The sequence below is a fragment of the Poromitra crassiceps genome, assembly GCF_964638095.1.
Source record: "Poromitra crassiceps genome assembly, chromosome: 7".
Taxonomy (NCBI): domain Eukaryota; kingdom Metazoa; phylum Chordata; class Actinopteri; order Beryciformes; family Melamphaidae; genus Poromitra; species Poromitra crassiceps.
The window spans coordinates 24807408-24826864 of NC_139628.1; the positions used below are offsets into that span (position 1 = coordinate 24807408).

Consider the following 19457-nt stretch of genomic DNA (forward strand, 5'->3'; position numbering starts at 1 on the left):
AGCGATTTGGTCGCTGCTGGAACCTCATTTGATGCTCCAAAATCGAAACAGGTTCGGAGTACGGGCGTCAAGGCAGTTTGAAGCGCGTCAGAACGCTCTCGGTGCGGGCCGTTTAAAACAATGGGTGGACTTCAAAACGCATCCGACGCTCCCAGTGCGTTTGGGGCTTTACCTTCCAATCTGGAATTGAATAGATCTTGTTTGAGTTTGAGAAATGTCTATATTACAGCAGAGTTGCAAACATCTCCCCACAATTTCCCATCACGTTAAACATGTACAAATACAAATAAAACGCCTCTTACTGCTCTGCAGCTCCTCAGCCAGCTCCTCCTGCTTCATTCTCCTCAAGAAGGTCAGTGTGACGTTTAGAAAAGCCTCTCTACTGCATCCCCTCTGGTCTTCCTCCTCACCGTCCACCTCGTCATCCTCCCTCTGCCTCTCTAAGCATTGTGGGTAATCTGAACGCAGAACCCTCTGGAATCTCTTCAGCTCGTTCTTCACAAAAGTGTTGATGTTCTCCTCAAGCAGCTGGAACAGAATAATATTTGAATGAAACGTTCTTACTAAAATGGTAAATGACCACATTGTAAAGGTACAGTAGGCGTGTGCCACGGATGGTGTGGCGCTGTGGACTGGGGGTTTTGATGTGTGTATCAGACTTGAGCAGAATTGTCTTGAGTTATGAATATAATAGATCAACAATACACAGGGATGCAAACTCATGGAGAGTGAAAAAGGTGACAGATACCAGGGCAGATACAAAACCACTCAAAATCATTCAGTTAAGTGCCCTATTTTGGGATCAAAAAGGTGACTGTCACCTAAAGGTGACTAGTTGCATCCCTGAATACAAACATCAGATCCATCTGACATAGACTAAAAGCCCACTGGTCTAAACCATTGAGATCTAAACAGTGTAGCTTGAAAACTGTTAGGACCAGATTGGGTGTTTTGTGTATTACATTTGTAGCTGAAGTAATATATAAAGGAAAATGTGTTGTAGATTTACACACCATAAATATGGAGTTTAGGTCTGTTTGAAGCTCCTGGACAGACTGACCACTGGGAGCCTCTGACCTCTCCTGGTAGACTCTGAAAAACAACAACATGATGAATTAGGTACAGTAATGTCACACACACACACACACACACACACACACACACACACACACACACACACACACACACACACCCACACACACACACACACACAAAGTGAAATCCATACTTTCTGGGTTTGCGTGTCCACAAGGGTTCGCTTTGGTCTGTGTGATTTAAATGTTGTCTGCCCTGTCCATGATTTATGGGGTCGTACGCGTGCAGCCCAAATTTTGTGATCACACACACTGTGCATAGAGAGACTGCGGAGCGCGTCATCATTCAGAAACCACGCCCAAAACGGGGGGAAACAAAAACTCCCCCCCAATCCTGGCGTTCTCCTATGTCACGTGTTGCACACAAAGATCATATAGAAGATGAACACTCCAACTTACTTGCTTGACAGCTAGATCCAAATTTTTCTTTCTCGACAATTCTCAATAGCTTCCTTGTTTTGCTCGGGAGATTAAAAAAAAAACTTTAATTGGCGATTTTTGACATTTGTTGTCTGCGCAGCCGACCACACAACAGGTTTTAGCTATGTTTAATTCAAGGAAAATGACAATGGTGTATGGCAGTGAATGGAGCGCTTTCCCCCGTGATGGGCGTGGCCTATTTCATGCAGTGTCTCTATTCACCTTATTCTTTGCCCATACAAGGACGCTTCTGCATGACGTCATTTCGTAATCGTCTTTCCGGTTTTAGACACGGAAGTAGATTACGTCTACCGTAGTCATTTTTAGACTTGCCAAAAAGCTGTTTTCAAGCTAAAAAAAACCCCAAACAGTTTTAAAGTTTTAATATTTTTCGGGTAAGAACGTTACATATATGTGACCAGTTTATCAGAATAAGCCTATTTGGAAATCTTTAACGAGCAGCAAGGACCGGGAGCGCTGGCTGTGCTGACACCAGTCGGACTAGCTATCTGTCAAACCCTACTGTAGGCTACTGGCAGTGAGAAAACACTGTCGACGTGCTTTTGTAACTAACGTTCAATGCCGACCGGGTACAGCCATCGGCTCCTCGCAGCAGTAACGCTATGAACATGTCACTGAAGTTGGCCGCAGTGTAGCTTAATTCGGAATGTTGCCAAACTTCATTCATTATTATAGTGACGTTTTGTTTTGAAATTAACCGGAAGAACAAATACAATTGCGTGTAACGCGGAAGAGAGAAAAAGTGGGCGTGGTGAATAAGGTGAAGAGCAAGTGCACCAAATGTCCAGGTGACAAAATTGAGTTTGTTTTGAAGAGAGGTTGTGCGAGGAGGAGATTCACAACACCCATGCCGTCACTTATGCAGTGTTCTCTGGGCTGCACTCAATTGGATGAGCAACACCAGAGAGCGGAACAGTGACGCGGTTGTCAGTAGATGCGGAACACGGACAGTGTATGTCCTGTCGTGATGGATTCCTAGAAACACTGTAAATGCTGCTCTGATTATTTTAGGTGATGTTTTGAGAGAAGACACTCAATGAAGAGAGGCTCGTGACTTCTTTCCTCTGTTCAGTAAAATCAACTAATACCAAACTCATCTGCTTTCAATCCTCACCGTTGCTCAATAGAGTGCTGTCCATCTTTGAACAGAAGAGGGGGATGCATGGACTGGTCACTCTTTGCACAGCTGGGCTCAGGGGAGTCTGTTCTCTCCTGCTGGACCGGCCTTCAACACAAAACAGAGACAGAGCTTTGTTTGACTCTGGATAATGAAGGGCTAACGATCTCACTGCTGTGTAGGGCTGCCACTAACGATTATTTTCATAATCGATTAATCTGTCGATTATTTTCTCGATTAATCGATTAGTTGTTTGGTCTGTAAAATGTCAGAAAATGGTAGCAAATGACGATCAGTGTTTCCCAAAGCCCAAGATGACGCCCGCATATGTCTTGTTTTGTCCACAACTCAAAGATAATATCAGTTTACTGTCATACAGGAGTAAAGAAACCAGAAAATATTCACATTTAAGAAGCTGGAATCAGAGAATTTAGACCTTTTCTCTTAAAATTGTACTCAAAACGATTAATCGATGATCAAAATAGTTGTCGATTAATTTTCTGTCGATCGACTAATCGATTAATCGTGGCAGCTCTACTGCTGTGCTGTAATGATGTCACTGCTGAGCTGTAATGATGTCACTGCTGAGCTGTAATGATGTCACTGCTGAGCTGTAATGTCATGCATGAGCTATAATGGTGTCACTGTTGAGCTCTGAGATGGACAACAGTCAGGGAGGGACAGTTAGAGATCCTCATCTTACCTCTTGGCTTTGGTCCGACTGTCATGTTCCCCAGACAGAGAGAGCCCCTCTTCTCTCTCCTCAGACAGACTCATAGTGGAGCCATCACCTTGACACAAACACACCCAACAAGCTGTTATAGATGGACTTGTTGTGACATCTAGTGGACAAAAACGACAACTACAGGTTTGGGCTGAGTCACACACCCGCAAAGGATTATTGCAGTCAGGGGATGGGACAAGAGGCCACATTCTGGCCTCGCCCTTTTAGTCTATCTCACGATCTGAAAGCAACCGCAAGGAGCCATTACTACTGACATGCTGTATTATGTTAGGGGTAAGTAAATGATGCCAGCGACTGGCTGGGTGAAAAGAGAAGCGACTTGTCTCCCTGTTCCTGCGTCCCTTCAATATTCTGTCAGTAACATGTCACATAGCCTACATGTAGGCCTACAGGTGTGTACAAACCTCACACCTGCAGCTTTGTGTCCTTGTTCAACATGTTCAGAAAGCAACACATCAGACGCGAAATCGCGCAGCAGCATTTGGACACAGTTCAGTGATAAAAGCAACGATAAAGCGGAGTGCGATAGGATACAGCGCAACAGTCACGCGACGTTCCGTGACGTCTCGATCCTGGTCCGGAAGATAGTACAGTACGCTGGTTGGCTTGGGTCCAGCCTTCAAATTCGTTTGAGGAGTGTAACGTTAAGGATTGTAGCACATAGCGCCCGCAGCTCGGCCGCTATGCGCAGGCGCAAATGTGGAGCAATTGTGGGTCGCCACGCCGCACTCCTCTGCGATTATAGGTGTGAGATAGCTACAAAATTCTATACCTCGTCAAATGGCGATTAACGCTTTTTAATCATTTGTAAGGGCCTTAATCTTCCCTAAATTGATTTATCAACTTTCAATACTTGATATCCTGTCTACATAGCTACTGTATTTGCAAGTTGAAAATATAATTTCAAGCAGGTTCAACAAACAATCTTCACCGCCACTGCACCGTTGAGAATGTGTGTGTGTGTGTGTGTGTGTGTGTGTGTGTGTGTGTATAGCAACATTTAAAAGTAAAGTCACCCAACAGCAATGTTAAAGTTGCTGTGATTAAAAATCAGGGTTATCCACCAAATATTGATTTGTGAGCTCTTCCTAAGTTAAAACATTAGTATTGTGTTGTTTAAAACTGAATATGAACATGTTATGTTGGCAGTAGTTACGAAACAAAATTGTTAATTTTACTCTAACACATACGCTACCTAAAAATAGTAAAACCAGATAAACTGATAATTTTGCAGTGGTCTCTTAATTTTTTTCAGAGCTGTTAGTAGGCTATAGGCTATATATATATATATATATATATATATATATATATAACCTGTCTGAGGACTGTTTTTTTGATGGGGGGGGGGGGGATGGGGCATGGTGACGCACTGGTGATTTCCATCACAGCAAACGATAGACTGAACGTATTTAGAATAATCGTCAGATATATTTTTCATCACACACAATCCACCAATTATTACGACAATCCACCCTAACCTCGCACTGAGAGCACGTCGAACTAACTCTCACACGCACGCCCATTCGTCATGGTGAAATACAACATAAAAACCTACCTACCACAAGAGAAGGAACAAGGAATACCAAGGAATACAATACAGCTGAGCTAGCACTGTTGTGGCGTAACACCCAAAGTACGCTAGTATGTGGCTACCTTGTTGTTTTGTCGTTAAATTATCTGCGTCACGCCGAAAGTCACTGTAGCAGCTCAACAAGGAAGAGAGAGAGAGAGAGAGAGAGAGAGAGAGAGAGAGAGAGAGAGAGAGAGAGAGAGAGAGAGAGAGAGAGAGAGAGAGAGAGAGAGAGAGAGAGGCGGAGTAACAGGGGCGGAGAGGGAGAGAGGAGGGGTTGATTTCATGCTACGTGTGATGTAACCACGTGTGATGATGCTGGTAGTGGGAGTGTAATTTTACTGCGGTGGATTTTAGATGATTCAATATATATATAGATAGCTATATGATAGCCTATGAATATGTCGATGGATTCAATTGATTAAATGCTTTTTGAAGGTATTGTAACGTATGGGGTAATTACGTGTATTGGGGTGTTTCCGTGCTTGGCTAGGAACTGATATGTGTGGGTGTGTTCCTAGGGGGAAGGGGATATATGTGACCAGCGGCCGGGGCGGAGGCCAGTCAGGCTATGCGAGGGAGCTGACCGGGTGGTTGCAGAGCTAGCAGCGAAGCTAGCTGCTAGGAGCGTGTATTGTGAAGACAAGAATAAAAAGCCTGTACCAACTTCAAGTCTCCAGTTCCTTGGACGAAACCCACTTCGTTACATTGGTGCCAGACAGTAAAGCGGTAACGCCTCTGATTCGGCCGAGAGGGGAGAGGGTGAGAAGGAACGGCAAAAGAGACGGGTGGTGCGGCTTTTTGGCTCTAGAAACTAGCGCTAGTAAGTTAGCTACCAGGGGTGCTAACTGCTAACTGCTAGCTGCAACCACGTGCGATGGTGCGCGGAGAATCAAGTATCTCCGGAGAATGGCCATCGGTGAACGGGAGGAAAGGAGAGCTGACGGCGGGGATCAGCTCGATGCTGGCGGGCATGGAGGCCCGTGTGTTGAGAGAGGTCGGACGGCTGGTAGAAGAGACTCCTGCCTGGGCAGTAGAGGTGATGCGGGCGCTGCGAGAAGTCATGCAGCGGGTGGACTTGATGAGCGCGGAGATAATGCAGCAGGGAGAGCGGCTGGAGGAGCCACGGAAGAGACTGTGTTGGACCTGCAGAGAGCCGGGCCACGTGGCGAGGTGGTGCCGATGCGGTTCCGGGAGACGGACCGGGTATGCGGGACAACGACATGGACAGCAGGGAGCCTGCTGGGCATGTAGCGCGATCGGACATCTAGCCAGAGAGTGTCCAGAGGCTGTCGGAGATCGGGGGGCAGCGGGAGAAGAGAGACGTGCAGGCGGTGGACAGGTTAGACTCTGCTGGACTTGCCAGTCACCGAAGCACTTGGCCAGGGACTGCACTGAGAGTGTGGAGGCCGGAGGTGAGACGCAGGCTGGGAAGAGCGTGAACAGCCAGAGGGAAGAGAGGGACATCGTCTGCAGCGTTGTTACAGTCGGGAGAGCGACGCTCGTGTCTCCGAGTGAGCGAGAGGGGTTACCGCCGGGGGAACCGGCCCAGCCTAACCGCTATACACCCCCTAACGTTGCACTGCGGAGAGCCGAGGGGAAGATCGACGCCGGTGGTGTTCGCTCTGCTGTCCTCAACCCTGGAGGAGGGGGACGGAAAAACGAGCGGAGAGCCGAGGGGAAGATCGACGCCGGTGGTGTTCGCTCTGCTGTCCTCAACCCTGGAGGAGGGGGACGGAAAAACGAGCGAGTGCGAGGCCGGGAGGACGACGCCAGGGTCAGCTGGAGAGTCGACGGGCGCGAGTGGAGACCGGAGGACGAGGATGTCGATCCGGTGCTCGTTCGAGCATTTGGCTACTGGAACAAACAAAAGGGGGGACCGAAAAGAGTGCTTCAGGGGGAATTGGTGAAGCTGAGAAAAGGGGGGATGGAAATGGGGTTTAAAAGAAAAGCTAAGGAAAATGTGGGGGCTTGTGTTTAAATGAATGTGTGAAAAAGAAGGAAATAATGAAAAACTAGACATTATGGAGTGCCTAATGGGAAACTAGACATTATGGGGGTACCTAATGGAAAACTAGACATTACGGAGTACCTAATGAAAACTGGACATTATGACGGGGGTGCTGAAAAGAAAGACTGTTTGTTGGGGAATTAGAATTTGATGTGGTGATGGGAAAAATATTGTGTTGGGTGTGTTTTGGTACAGGGGGATGTGTGTGGGTTGTGCATGTCGCGTGGAAGCGACATTAAAGTTGTGTGGGGGAAGTGTAACGTATCGGGTAATTACGTGTATTGGGGTGTTTCCGTGCTTGGCTAGGAACTGATATGTGTGGGTGTGTTCCTAGGGGGAAGGGGATATATGTGACCAGCGGCCGGGGCGGAGGCCAGTCAGGCTATGCGAGGGAGCTGACCGGGTGGTTGCAGAGCTAGCAGCGAAGCTAGCTGCTAGGAGCGTGTATTGTGAAGACAAGAATAAAAAGCCTGTACCAACTTCAAGTCTCCAGTTCCTTGGACGAAACCCACTTCGTTACAGTATGCAAGTAGCTCTAAGTCGCTCGCCAAATAGCCTACATTTCAAATGTTTTATTTTATTTGTATGCATAGACTCCCCATGTGCATAGATAACTCAATATATATGGCTACAGTATTGTAACGAATCAGGTATTCGTCCAAAGAACCAGGAGACTTGAAGTTGGTACAGGGCTTTTATTCTTTGGCTTCACAGTAGCTCCTGGCGGTAGCCTTGCTGCTAGCTCCACACACGTCCAGTCAACTCTCTCTCATAGCTTGACTGACTTCCCTTCCCCCCAGGAACACCCACACATATCAGTTCCTATAGCTAAACACGGAAACACCACATTACACGCCAAACCCCGGATCGCTACATATCCCTCACCCAACAAGAAGTCGCGCCCACGCGACACCCACAACCCACACATATCCCCCTGTACCAAAACACACCCATAACATTTTTCCCGTCAACCCCCACAGACATTCTATTCCCCATTAGTTTCTTTCTTTTAGCACCCCCGTCATAATGTCTAGCTTTTCATTAGGCACTCCATAATGTCTAGATTACATTAGGCACTCCATAATGTCTGGTTCACATTAGGCACTCCATAACGTCTAGTTTACATTAGGTACTCCAAAATGTCTAGTTTTCATTATTTCTCTTCTTTTTCACACCATTCAAATTCAACCCACATTTCCCATTCAACAATAACCCCCACATTTCCAATTAACATTCCCAACATTTACATCATTTTCTTTTTTCTTTCCCCTTCATTTCTACCACCACCGTTTCCATCCCCCCTCTGTGCCCCACAGCCATCACACGCCCTGCAGTATCTCTGCACGTCCTCCTTTTGTTTGCCCCAGTAGCCAAATGCACAAACACGGCGGAGTGTCTCTTCAGGCCCGCAATGACCGGATCCGGGGGAACCGGATCTGGGGGCCCTGTGTGCCCATCGTAGCGCCAGTCCCTGCAGGTAGCTGGGCACCACCCTCTGGAACTCTCCCTTTTCGTGGTCTAACCTCGCCACAACCCCATAGTCAGTCAGATACAGGTCCGAAAACATGTTCCACAGTCCTTTCCTGACACCGGAACATGCGTGCATCTCCTCCGCAGGGGGCCGGCGTCTGGCCGTTACCCCCGCGAGCACCGGGCCGATATCCGCGTCCTCCGCCTGCCTGCGTCTCCACTCGCGCCCGTCGACCTTCCAGATGGCCATGACGTCGTCATCCAGGTCTTGCACTCGCTCGTTTTCCCGCCCCCCTCCCCCAGGGGGGCGGCGCGTTGAGGGCAGCAGAGCGAACACCACCGGCATCCATCTTCCCCTCGGCTCTCCGCCGTGGAACCGTGGGGGGGGGGTGTAGCGGCTAGGCTGGGCCGGCTCCCCCGGCGGTAACCCCCCTCGCTCACCCGGAGACACGAGCGTCGCTCTCCCGACTGCAACAACGCTGCAGATGATGTCCCTCTCTTCCCTCTGGCTGTTCCCCTGGAGCACCGTTCTCCTGTCCGTAACAACGTTCTCTTCTCCCCGGCTGCTCACACTCTCCCCAGCCTGTGTCTCCCCTCTGGCCTCCACACTCTCAGTGCAGTCTCTGGCTAAGTGCTCCGGCGAACGGCACGTCCAACAAAGTCTCACCTGCCCGCCGCCTGCACGTCTCTCTTCTCCCGCTGTCCCAGGGGCGTATGCAGAAATTGAATTATAGGTGGGCCTGGATGAAATTGGGTGGGCCTGGATAGGAAGGGGTGCAGATGCCCGGCCGAAGGCCGGGCTCACTCGGGTGGCCGGCCTAATAGTCTAGCAGCAAGTCCTCTAAAAAGGCTTTAGTTTTCGAGATACCCCTACCCGAGGTAGAACAAATGCCAACAATGTTTTTTCTTATCTTTAGGGTCTCCCATTAATGAAATTGATTCTTGGCAAATTTTATTTTTGGGGAAAAAATGTTTTTTTGGCTGTTCTTTAGAACTACCCCAATCCCTGAAAAAGAGCCAAATTAGGCCAGTCCGAATAGGGTAAAGGTGACAAAAAAGCCCATAACTTGAGAATGCTCACTCTTTTCCTCACCAGATTTGCTGAGGTATGAACCAGGTGGCTGCCCTACATCACCAAATAGTCAGAAAATGATTTACCTAAAAAGATCATGAATTATAGCCCTGTAAATATAGCTTTAGTTTAGGCGGAAATTGTACTTTGTGGTGATAGGAACATAGGACTCCATCACTTTTCTCTCATTTATCAGAAAAACAGAAATCCCTGGAAAATATACAATTACTGAATTGTCTAGGGTGCTATTGAACCCTGACCAGTAGTTGTATGGAGATATCTGGTACAGTTCTATTGCAAATGAGATTTCTTTAGACATAGACCTACTACCTCTTCACTGAAACAGTCAAATTAGGTCATTCTGAATGGGGGATAAGTGAAGTGGCATAATAGCCTATAAGTTAAGAATGCTCACTCTGATGGTCATCATATTTGGAGAGGGAAATACCAGGTGGCTGAACTACATCACCAAATAGTCAGAATGTGGGTAAACCAATAAAATAAAGTTGATCTAAATTACAAACCACCTGGAGCGGCTGTAGCTCTGGAGGTAGAGCAGGTCTGTGATGTTGAGGGGACCCTGTCTGAACCCATGAGTGTCACCTGTGGTGTGCCGCAGGGTTCAATTTTAGGGCCTATTTTATTTCTCATTTATGTTAATGACATGCCAGCGGCAGTAAAATGTAAACTTATTTTGTATGCTGATGACTCTTCCCTACTAGTGTCTGGGAAAGATATCCATGATATTGAGATCACTCTTAGTAGGGAGTTAGAAAATGTAAGGGAGTGGCTCATTGACAACAAATTGTCACTGCACTTAGGCAAAACTGAGTCAATTCTGTTCGCCACTAAGCGTAGGCTGCAGAAGTCAAGCAAGATAAAGGTTACATGTGAAGGTACTGAAATCGTCTCACAGGCTTGTGTTACGTACCTTGGGATCACTCTGGATCAGTCTCTCTCAGGAGAGGCTACTGCTGAGAAAATATTATCAAAAAGTGCCAGTAAACTCAAGTTTCTGTATCGCAGAACAAGGCAGTTTGATATTACTATTAAAAAACTCCTTGTAACAGCACTGATACAGTGCCACTTTGATTTTGCCTGTTCAGCTTGGTACAGTGGTCTGAACATGAAATTACAGAAGAAGTTGCAGGTTATGCAAAATAATATAATTCGTTATTCACTGAATGTTCCTCCTAGGACACATGTAGGTGGAAACGAATTCAAAAAGGTGGGTATGTTGCCTGTTGAGTTTAGGATTGAACAGCTAAAGCTAAACCATATGTATAACATCATCAATGGTACTGCCCCCATGTATCTGGGCTCACAGATAACAATGGTCCATACCCAGCATGGTCACAACACCAGGGCTAGTGTGCGCTCATGCAAGGTACCACGAGTGAATAGTGTAGCAGCTCGAAGCTCCTTTTTTTATACTGGGTCCTTGCTGTGGAACAGCCTTCCCCTAGGTATCAAGCTGTCAGAGTCGAGAGGTGTCTTTAGAAGGCAGGTCCGGGATCATCTTTGGAGTAAAGTGGCTAGCTAGAGGACAGGTTTTGCCGCCAGCAAAACAGTGTTTTTAATTTGTGATATTGTTGTTTTTGTTCTTGGATTTGGTTCTCTGAAATTGTTGCCGATTTTCATGTTTTTGTTTTGTTATTTGTTTTAATGATTTTAGGTGTCTGGTTACGGATAAGAAATGGTATATTGATTAGAAATTGTATATTGATATGACTGACTTTTTACATGTTATGTGTTGTGCGTTCTGTCCTACAACAGCAGGGACCATGTTGGAAATAAGTGTTCTCACTTTAACATGTTATCCTTTGGAATTTTCTTTTGTAAATTGTCTTCTCTATATCCATAAATAAAAATCAATCAATCAATCAATCAGGTCGTCCACTAATCGCTTTGGATAAAAGAGGTCGGTGGTTCGATTTCCACCTCCTCCAGTCTGCATGTCGAAGTGTCCTTGGGCAAGATACTGAACCCCAATTGCTCCGGATGGTGTGCCAGCACCCTGCGTGGCAGCCTGCCGCCATCGGTGTATGAATGGGTGAATGTACCTACAGATTGTAAAGCACTATATAAATGCAGGCCATTTACCATTTACCATAAAACATAGAAATACAAGGTGTAAATATTGGAAGTTTTATTGAAACTGGAACATTAATCCAAGTATAATAGTAATCATAATACACAATCACAAAAACAGACTAGAAAAACGGATTAGAAAACAAAATAACCAAGGCAAAACTAAAACAGAACAGAGAAATAAAAAGTGACTGCTTTTTTGTCCAGGTATATGGACACTTTTTTCACAGCCAAAGTATCAGGCCTTTGTTGCGTATTATGACCCAACCAGATTATTGTGCCAGTGTTTGGGAGTCTGGGGCACATTCACAACCTTATCCTCCATGGACTGCAGTTGTAAGGATTGCAAAAGAGTGATGCAAACAAAACTGTCTAAATATTGTTCAGTCTGGAGGCAGCCTGTGTATCTGGAGACGATCATGTTTAATATACTGTATCCTTATTATCATTGTCCATTTGTCAGATTAAGCTATCACAATGTTACATTCTTCCCTCTTTTGTGTATCATATTGTAACCTTTTTCCAAAGTATTTGGATCTTGCATTGTTGCTGCGCGTATATAAGATGTTGGAAGGGCAACAGAGAGGCACTGGCCCTTTCCACTCTCTCCACAGTTTGCATCTTTACAATACAAGTAAGTAATGTCTCTCACTTATGTAGGTGCTGGGGGTTTCCTAAATAGAGCTGGTCAAATGGCTCCATCTCTGACAATCAGGGGTTTGGACATGTGACTGTGACACCATATCACTGTCTGATACATTGCTCTTGCTGTCTACCAGCATGTCATGCACTCACTGACTGTGACACAAGTAGTTTGTACAGAATAGGAAAGACAACAGCATTCACCAAACTCAAGACCCATCTCAGTGAGCTCAAAGATCTGGCCCATTTTGGACTCTTCCAGCTTGGAAGTCTTTGCCAGTCGCAAGAGAATTTGCGCTTCTGCTTTACGGAAAAAATAAAAAGGAAAATGGGCTGATGTGCACAAACTTGGATGAACTGAGGTTCATAATTGCATCAACAACATATGCAGCCTCTGCAAACCTGCCACCAACAGAGGATGAATTTGCACAACATGTGCAAAGAGCAATGTACTGTATCAGACAGCAATATGGTGTCACAGTCACATGCCCAAACCCCTTTTATGGAGTCCTATCGGCAAGGGATGGATTGTCAGAGATGGAGCCATTAAACCAGTCCTATTTAAGAAACCCCCAGCACCTACAGAAGTGAGAGACATTACTTACTTGTATTGCAAAGATCCAAACTGTGGAGAGAGTGGAAAGTGCCAGTGCCTCTCTGTTGGCCTCCCCTGTACGGAGTTCTGTACCTGGTGTGTAGAATGTCAAAATGTGTCCCCAAACGTCTCTGAGGAACCTGACATTTGACATTCTAGTATCTACTGTATATACTTGACCTCTCACTGAAACATATCTTATGTACATTACGCGCAGCAACAATGAAAGATCCAAATACTTGGGAAAAAGGTTACAATATGATACACAGAAGAGGAAAACATTTAACATTGTGATAGCTTAATTTGACAAATGGACAATGATAGTAAGGATATATTAAACATGATTGTCTCCAGATAGACCGGCTGCCTACAGACTGAACAATATTTACACAGTTTTGTTTGCATCAGTCTTTTGCAAGCCTAACAATTGCAGTCCATGGAGTATAAGCTTGTGAATGTGCCCCAGACTCCCAAACACTGGCACAAGAATCTGGTAGGGTCATAATACGTTCAACAAAGGGCTGATACTGTATTTCATATTTGGATATTTGGACTTTGGCTGTGAAACAAGTGTCCATATACCAGGTCAAACGAGCAGTCACTTTTTATTCCTCTGTTCTGTTTTATTTTTGCCTTGGTTATTTTGTTTTCTAGTCTGTTCTCCTGTTTTTGTTTATGAAATGAAATGAAGCACTGAGATTTGGGGCTACCATAAAACAAATGTATTATTATTACTATTATACTTGTATTATTTCATCATGTCAAGACAGGAGATACTACTGATTTATTATAGTTTGGATTAATGTTCCAATTTCCAGCAAACTTCCAATATTTACACCTTGTATTTCTATGTTTTAGAGGCTTGTAATTTTGATAAACTTTATTTATTGGGTTACCCACATTCTGACTATTTGGTGATGTAGTTCAGCCACCTGGTATTTCCCTCTCCAAATATGATGACCATCAGAGTGGGCATTCTTAACTTATGGGCCACAGTACCCATCTGACCTGAACCACTACTGTCCCAACTCCAACCTCCCCTTCATCTCCAAAACTCTTGAGAGGGTGGTTGCCGCCCAACTCCAGTCCCACCTCGACTCAAACAACCTCCACAAACCATTTCAATATGGTTTCTGCCCTAATCACAGCACTGAAACAGCCCTGGTAAAAATAACTAACGACCTCCTCCGTGCAGCTGACTCTGGACTCCTCACCATCCTCATCCTCCTTGACCTCTCCACTGCTTTCGATACCATCTCCCACCCACTACTTCTGGAGCACCTGGCGAACATTGGAATCACTGGTGTTGCAATTCCCTGGTTTGCATCCTACCTCACCGACAGACAACAGTTTGTCCAACTAGGGAACCACACGTCCGGGTGTTCTGCCGTTTGACCCAGAGGTCAGTATTGGGTCGACTCCTATTCATCACCTACCTCCTCCCCCTGGGTAAAATCCTCCGACACCATGGTGTCCGGTTTCACTGCTACTCCGATGATACCCAGGTCTATATCTCCACCAAACCCACCACCGCTCTTCCTCCCACCTCCCTCACTGCTTGCCTCCAGGACAGCAGGAGCTGGATGAGCAGGAAGTTCCTGAAGTTAAACGCCAGTAAAACCGAGGCCTTGCTCATCGGCTCCAAAAACACCCTCTCAAAAGCTCATAACACCACCACCCCAAACATCATCATTGACAGCTTCCCTGTTCCCTTCTCCACCCAAGTCAACAGCCTCAGCGTCATTCTGGACAGCACCCTTTCCTTTGCACCCCACATAAAAAACATCACCCGGTCTGCTTTCTTCCACATCCACAACATCTCCAGACTCCGCCCATCCCTGTCCCAATACAGCACCAAAGTCCTCATACACACATTTCTTACATCCCAGATTGGTTACTGCAACTCTCTTCTCTCTGGCCTACCCACCAAATTGCTCAACAGACTCCAAATGCCTGGATCATCACCCGCACTAAATCATCTGACCACCCTGTTCTCATTCAACTCCACTGGCTTCCCATTCACTACCGGATTGACTTTAAAAACCTTCTGCTCACTTACAAAGCCCTACACAACCTAGCACCCACCCATCTCTCTGACCTCCAGGAATACACCCCTTCCCGCTCCCTACGCTCTTCCTCAGCTGGCCTCCTGACCGTCCCCACCTCTCGCCTCAGTACCATGGGTGCTAGGGCCTTCAGCTGCTCTGCACCCAGACTCTGGAACTCCTTGCCCCCACACATCCAACAGTCTGACTTCATCACCACATTCAAATCCCACCTCAAAACCCACCTGTACAAATTGGCCTACTCACTTTAATCATATACAGCACTTAATCTGTTATTCGCCTGCCGTGTTTATCTCCTGTCTTTTCTTATATGTACGCTCATCGTATTTTAATGATGCTGGTGTTTGCCATGCCTGTTGTTTTTATGTATGATCTTTTAGAATGGTATGTGTCTTATGCACTGTACAATGACCTTGGGTGTTTTGAAAGGTGTCACCAAATAAAATTATTATTATTAGAAGTATACCACTTATCCCCCCATTCGGAATTTTGACTGTTTCAGAGAAAAGGCAGGGCTATGTCTAAAGAAATCTCATTTGCAATAGAACGGTACCAGGTATCTCCATACAACTACTGGTTAGTGTTCAATAGCACCCTAGACAATTCAGTAATGGTATATTTTTCAGGGATTTCTGTTTTTCTGATAAATGAGAGAAAAGTGATGGAGTCCTGTTCCTATCACCACAAAGTACAATTTCCGCCTAAACTAAAGCTATATTTACAGGACTATAATTCATGATCTTTTTAGGTAAATAATTTTCTGACTATTTGGTGATGTAGGGCAGCCACCTGGTTCATACCTCAGCAAATCTGATGAGGAAAAGAGTGAGCATTCTCAAGGTATGAGCTTTTTTGTCACCTTTACCCTATTCGGACTGGCCTAATTTGGCTCTTTTTCAGGGATTGGGGTAGTTCTAAAGAACAGCCAAAAAAACATTTTTTCCCCAAAAATAAAATTAGCCAAGAATCAATTTCATTAATGGGAGACCCTAAAGATAAGAAAAAACATTGTTGGCATTTGTTCTACCTCGGGTAGGGGTATCTCAAAATCTGAGGGCCCTTTCTGCTAGACTATAAGGCCGGCCGCCCGAAAAATTTGACGTGTTATTTTACTAAAAATAATGCATTTGACCATCATTTCAAGTAGAATGATACCACCCAAGCAAGAATATTTCAAGTGTTTCAAGTGCTTTACTGAAATATTTGGACCATATAATGATAATACAATTATCTCAACCTTAAAAGGTTACATATAGGTGCCAAATGTTGCATACATGAATGCTTATACTTGTGTGTATACTGTTACTTTATACAGAAATTAGAACCACTGATCCATATACTGCTGTGAGTTTAAAAAATAACAACACTGAGGCTGCTTCAAGTTTGAACAAGACGCCCTCTGGTTTATTTATCCACAGAGAGAACAAAATTCCTAGATGTCATGAAGTTGTCATGCATTAGACTCTGGAGATGATGTGCCCTGCGTTTTTACAAAAGTAACAAAACCATTGGCTAGCAATGCAGCAGCAAGTTTGCCTCTAGAAAACAACCAATTAAAAAAAAAAAAAAAAATTTTTTTTTTTTGGGTGGGCCAGGGCAAGAAGTGGGTGGGCCTGTGCCTACCCAGGCCCACCCGTAGATACGCCCCTGCGCTGTCCCCCGGTCCCCGACAGCCTTTCAACACTCTCTGGCCAGGTGTCCCATCGCTCCACATAACCAGCAGGCTCCCGGCCTTTCCCAGTACCATTGCGTACCTGGTCTTTCCCCCGGGACCGCTGCGACACCACCTCGCCAGATGGCCCGGTTCCCCGCATGTCCAACACAGTCTCTTTTGCGGCTCCTCCGGCCATTCTCCACGCTGCGCCACTTCTTTGCTCAACTCGTCCACACGTTGCATCACCTCCTGCAGCATTCGCCACAGCTCCACTGCCCAGGCAGGAGTCGCTTCCACCAGCCGTCTGACTTCTTTCAACAAACGGGCTTCCATGCCCGCCAGCACCGAGCTGATCCTCGTCGTCAGCTCCTCTTTCCTCCCGTTCACCGACGGCCATTCTCCGCCGCGCACCATCGCACGTGGTGCTCTTAGCAGCTAGTAGTTAGCACCCCTGGTAGCTAACCTACTACCGCTAGGTCGCTCAAGCCCAAAAGCCGTATCACACACAGTCTCTTTTGCCGTTCCTTCTCACCCTCTCCCCTCCCGGCCGAATCAGAGGCGTTACCGCTTTACTTGCTGACACCAGTGTAACGAATCAGGTATTCATCCAAAGAACCAGGAGACTTGAAGTTGGTACAGGGCTTTTATTCTTTGGCTTCACAATAGCTCCTGGCAGTAGCCTTGCTGCTAGCTCCACACACGTCCAGTCAACTCTCTCTCATAGCTTGACTGACTTCCGCCTCGAGACAGGATGGCAACTTACACACCCTTCCCCTCAGGAACACCCACACATATCAGTTCCTAGCTAAACACGGAAACACCACATTAAACGCCAAACCCCGGATCGCTACAGTATTTAACATTATGAATAATGTTAAATAAATGATAGGCTAATAGCCTACTTTTAAAATGTGCTAAATAAGTAGCTACTTAGGGGGACAAGGGGACAAGAAGTAGCTTGCAATTTTTATTTTATTTTTGTAAGTAGGCTAGCTCATCCTAAAAAGTTTGGGCACCCCTGATCTGATATCGGAGTGTCTATTTACCAGTCAGGTAAATGCAACCCCCGCCCCACCCCCCAAGTGAGATAACTGTGATCAAGCAGTTTCAATCCAAAGAAATCGGATGTTTGTCATTGTCTCCGATGAATAATGCATGTGCCTCGTGCACTTGACTCCTTTCCATCACTGGCATGCTCTTCATGGATCATTCATTTCAATTTCAATTTCAATCATTTGATTTCATTCCTCCACCAGTGGTTTCAATAGAGACTTTGGGAAGAAGGCTCCATCTGCTATGCCCAGTAGCCTACTCCTGGGGGTTCCTCTAAAGTTGTACTCATCGCCAGCTCTTCAACCCCTACCAGTCAAAGTGATGGACGCGGAAATAGAAGTGATGGTGGCTTTTCCGTCACTTCCACTTTCCTTTACCGCGTCCATTTTGGCTATTCACTAATCTATACTATAATGACGATAGTGTCTGTCTGTCTGTCTTTCTGTCCTTCGCGTATCCCCAGAACCGTTGGTCGGATCGACTTGAAAGTAAACATGGGGGGGGGGGGGGCTGATGGCGACCTGATGGAGTGCAGTGCCCTGTTTCCGTGCGATTCGGATGCTAAACACGCTAGATATTTTAATATTTGTCTTCAGTTCTGCTCCTTCAAGCTCTAAGCCCCAGCTTTATAGGGTTGTTGACGGGTCGTTGACAGTAGTGAGAAAAGTAAAGTGGCTTTTAAACATGAAGTCTGGATCATGTCTGGCTAGCCAGAACAGGATATTTTCCAGTTTTACCTTTTTAAACATGAGGGGTCTTTGTTTAGAAACAACTGGATATGAGCCGTTTTTTCTGCCAGTGGGCGGGGGGGGTGGGGGGGGGGGGGTTGCGCACGGTAGCATGTATCGATAACAAGAAATGTGATAGGAAACAGCTTTAGCGAATTTGTAACCAAACTCCATTCAAAAACATGCCGTTTTAACAGAGGGTCCATTCCTGGCATTGTGCCAAAAATGAGGCAGTCAAAATAGTGGTCGCACCGTCGTCAATCACTGTGGGTGATTTATTTTACAAGTAGCATTCAAGTCATATCTGACTAGTTTTAAATTTATTTCTCCCCACAAAAGTTAGGCTAGGCCTATATGTCTCGATATAGGCTATCAGTCAGTCAGCTCCTATCGTCTCCGCAGTGTGGACGCACAGTCACACAACACTGCCTGCCTCAAATGGCTGCCTCACACAATAGAATTGGCTGCATCCAACTCGAGAAAACTTCTCAGAAGAGACTAACGTTGGCGACAAATCTGGAGACTTCAAAAACATGCCGTTTTAACGGAGTCCATTCCGGCAATGTGCCAAAAATGAGCGCTTCCGCCTTTGTTAGGCTACATAAAGCCGCCCAGTCAAAATAGTGGTCGGACCGTCGTCAATCACTGTGGGTGATTTATTTTACAAGTGGCATTCAAGTCATATCTGACTAGTTTTCAATGTATTTCTCCCCACAAAAGTTAGGCTTTTTCTGACATGGGAGCAAGCAAGCAGCGCAGCAGTAAGCGTCCCTCCTGATGCACTGGACCTACCTGCCTGCATAGCTGAAGCGCGTTGGGATCCCTCGACCATACAATTCAAACCGTTTTTGCAGCACTTGAGGAAACCGTGAGTTTGCTTGTTTAATTCGTTGATATAAGCGATTGCCCGAACGATTCACTAATTAATAAACTATGTGAACGTGAAGTGCCACCACCCGCCCACATAACAGCTAGCCTACATGATCAGGATCATGAGCTGCCAGAGTTAAACAGCAGCCTATTTTGCGCTTATCCGGATCCTACACCGGCGACCGAGATGAATATGATACGGACTCGCTGGAGTGCGCGTAGGCCGGCTAATTGTTGT

General features: G+C 45.9%; 1 protein-coding gene across 1 annotated transcript in view; it reads right to left on the reverse strand.

Annotated features, from left to right (window-relative positions):
• Positions 1–16764, reverse strand: part of LOC310779483 (NACHT, LRR and PYD domains-containing protein 3-like) — a gene marked incomplete at both ends in the record, with an annotated part of 33284 nt that extends 16520 nt beyond the window's left edge. Inside the window, 5 exons of the mRNA XM_083640015.1 lie at positions 303–528; positions 1014–1092; positions 2650–2760; positions 3356–3443; positions 16548–16764. Coding sequence (XP_083496141.1) covers positions 303–528; positions 1014–1092; positions 2650–2760; positions 3356–3443; positions 16548–16764 — 721 coding nt within the window. The remainder of the gene's footprint in view (positions 1–302; positions 529–1013; positions 1093–2649; positions 2761–3355; positions 3444–16547) is intronic.
• Between the last annotated feature and the right edge of the window lie 2693 nt (positions 16765–19457).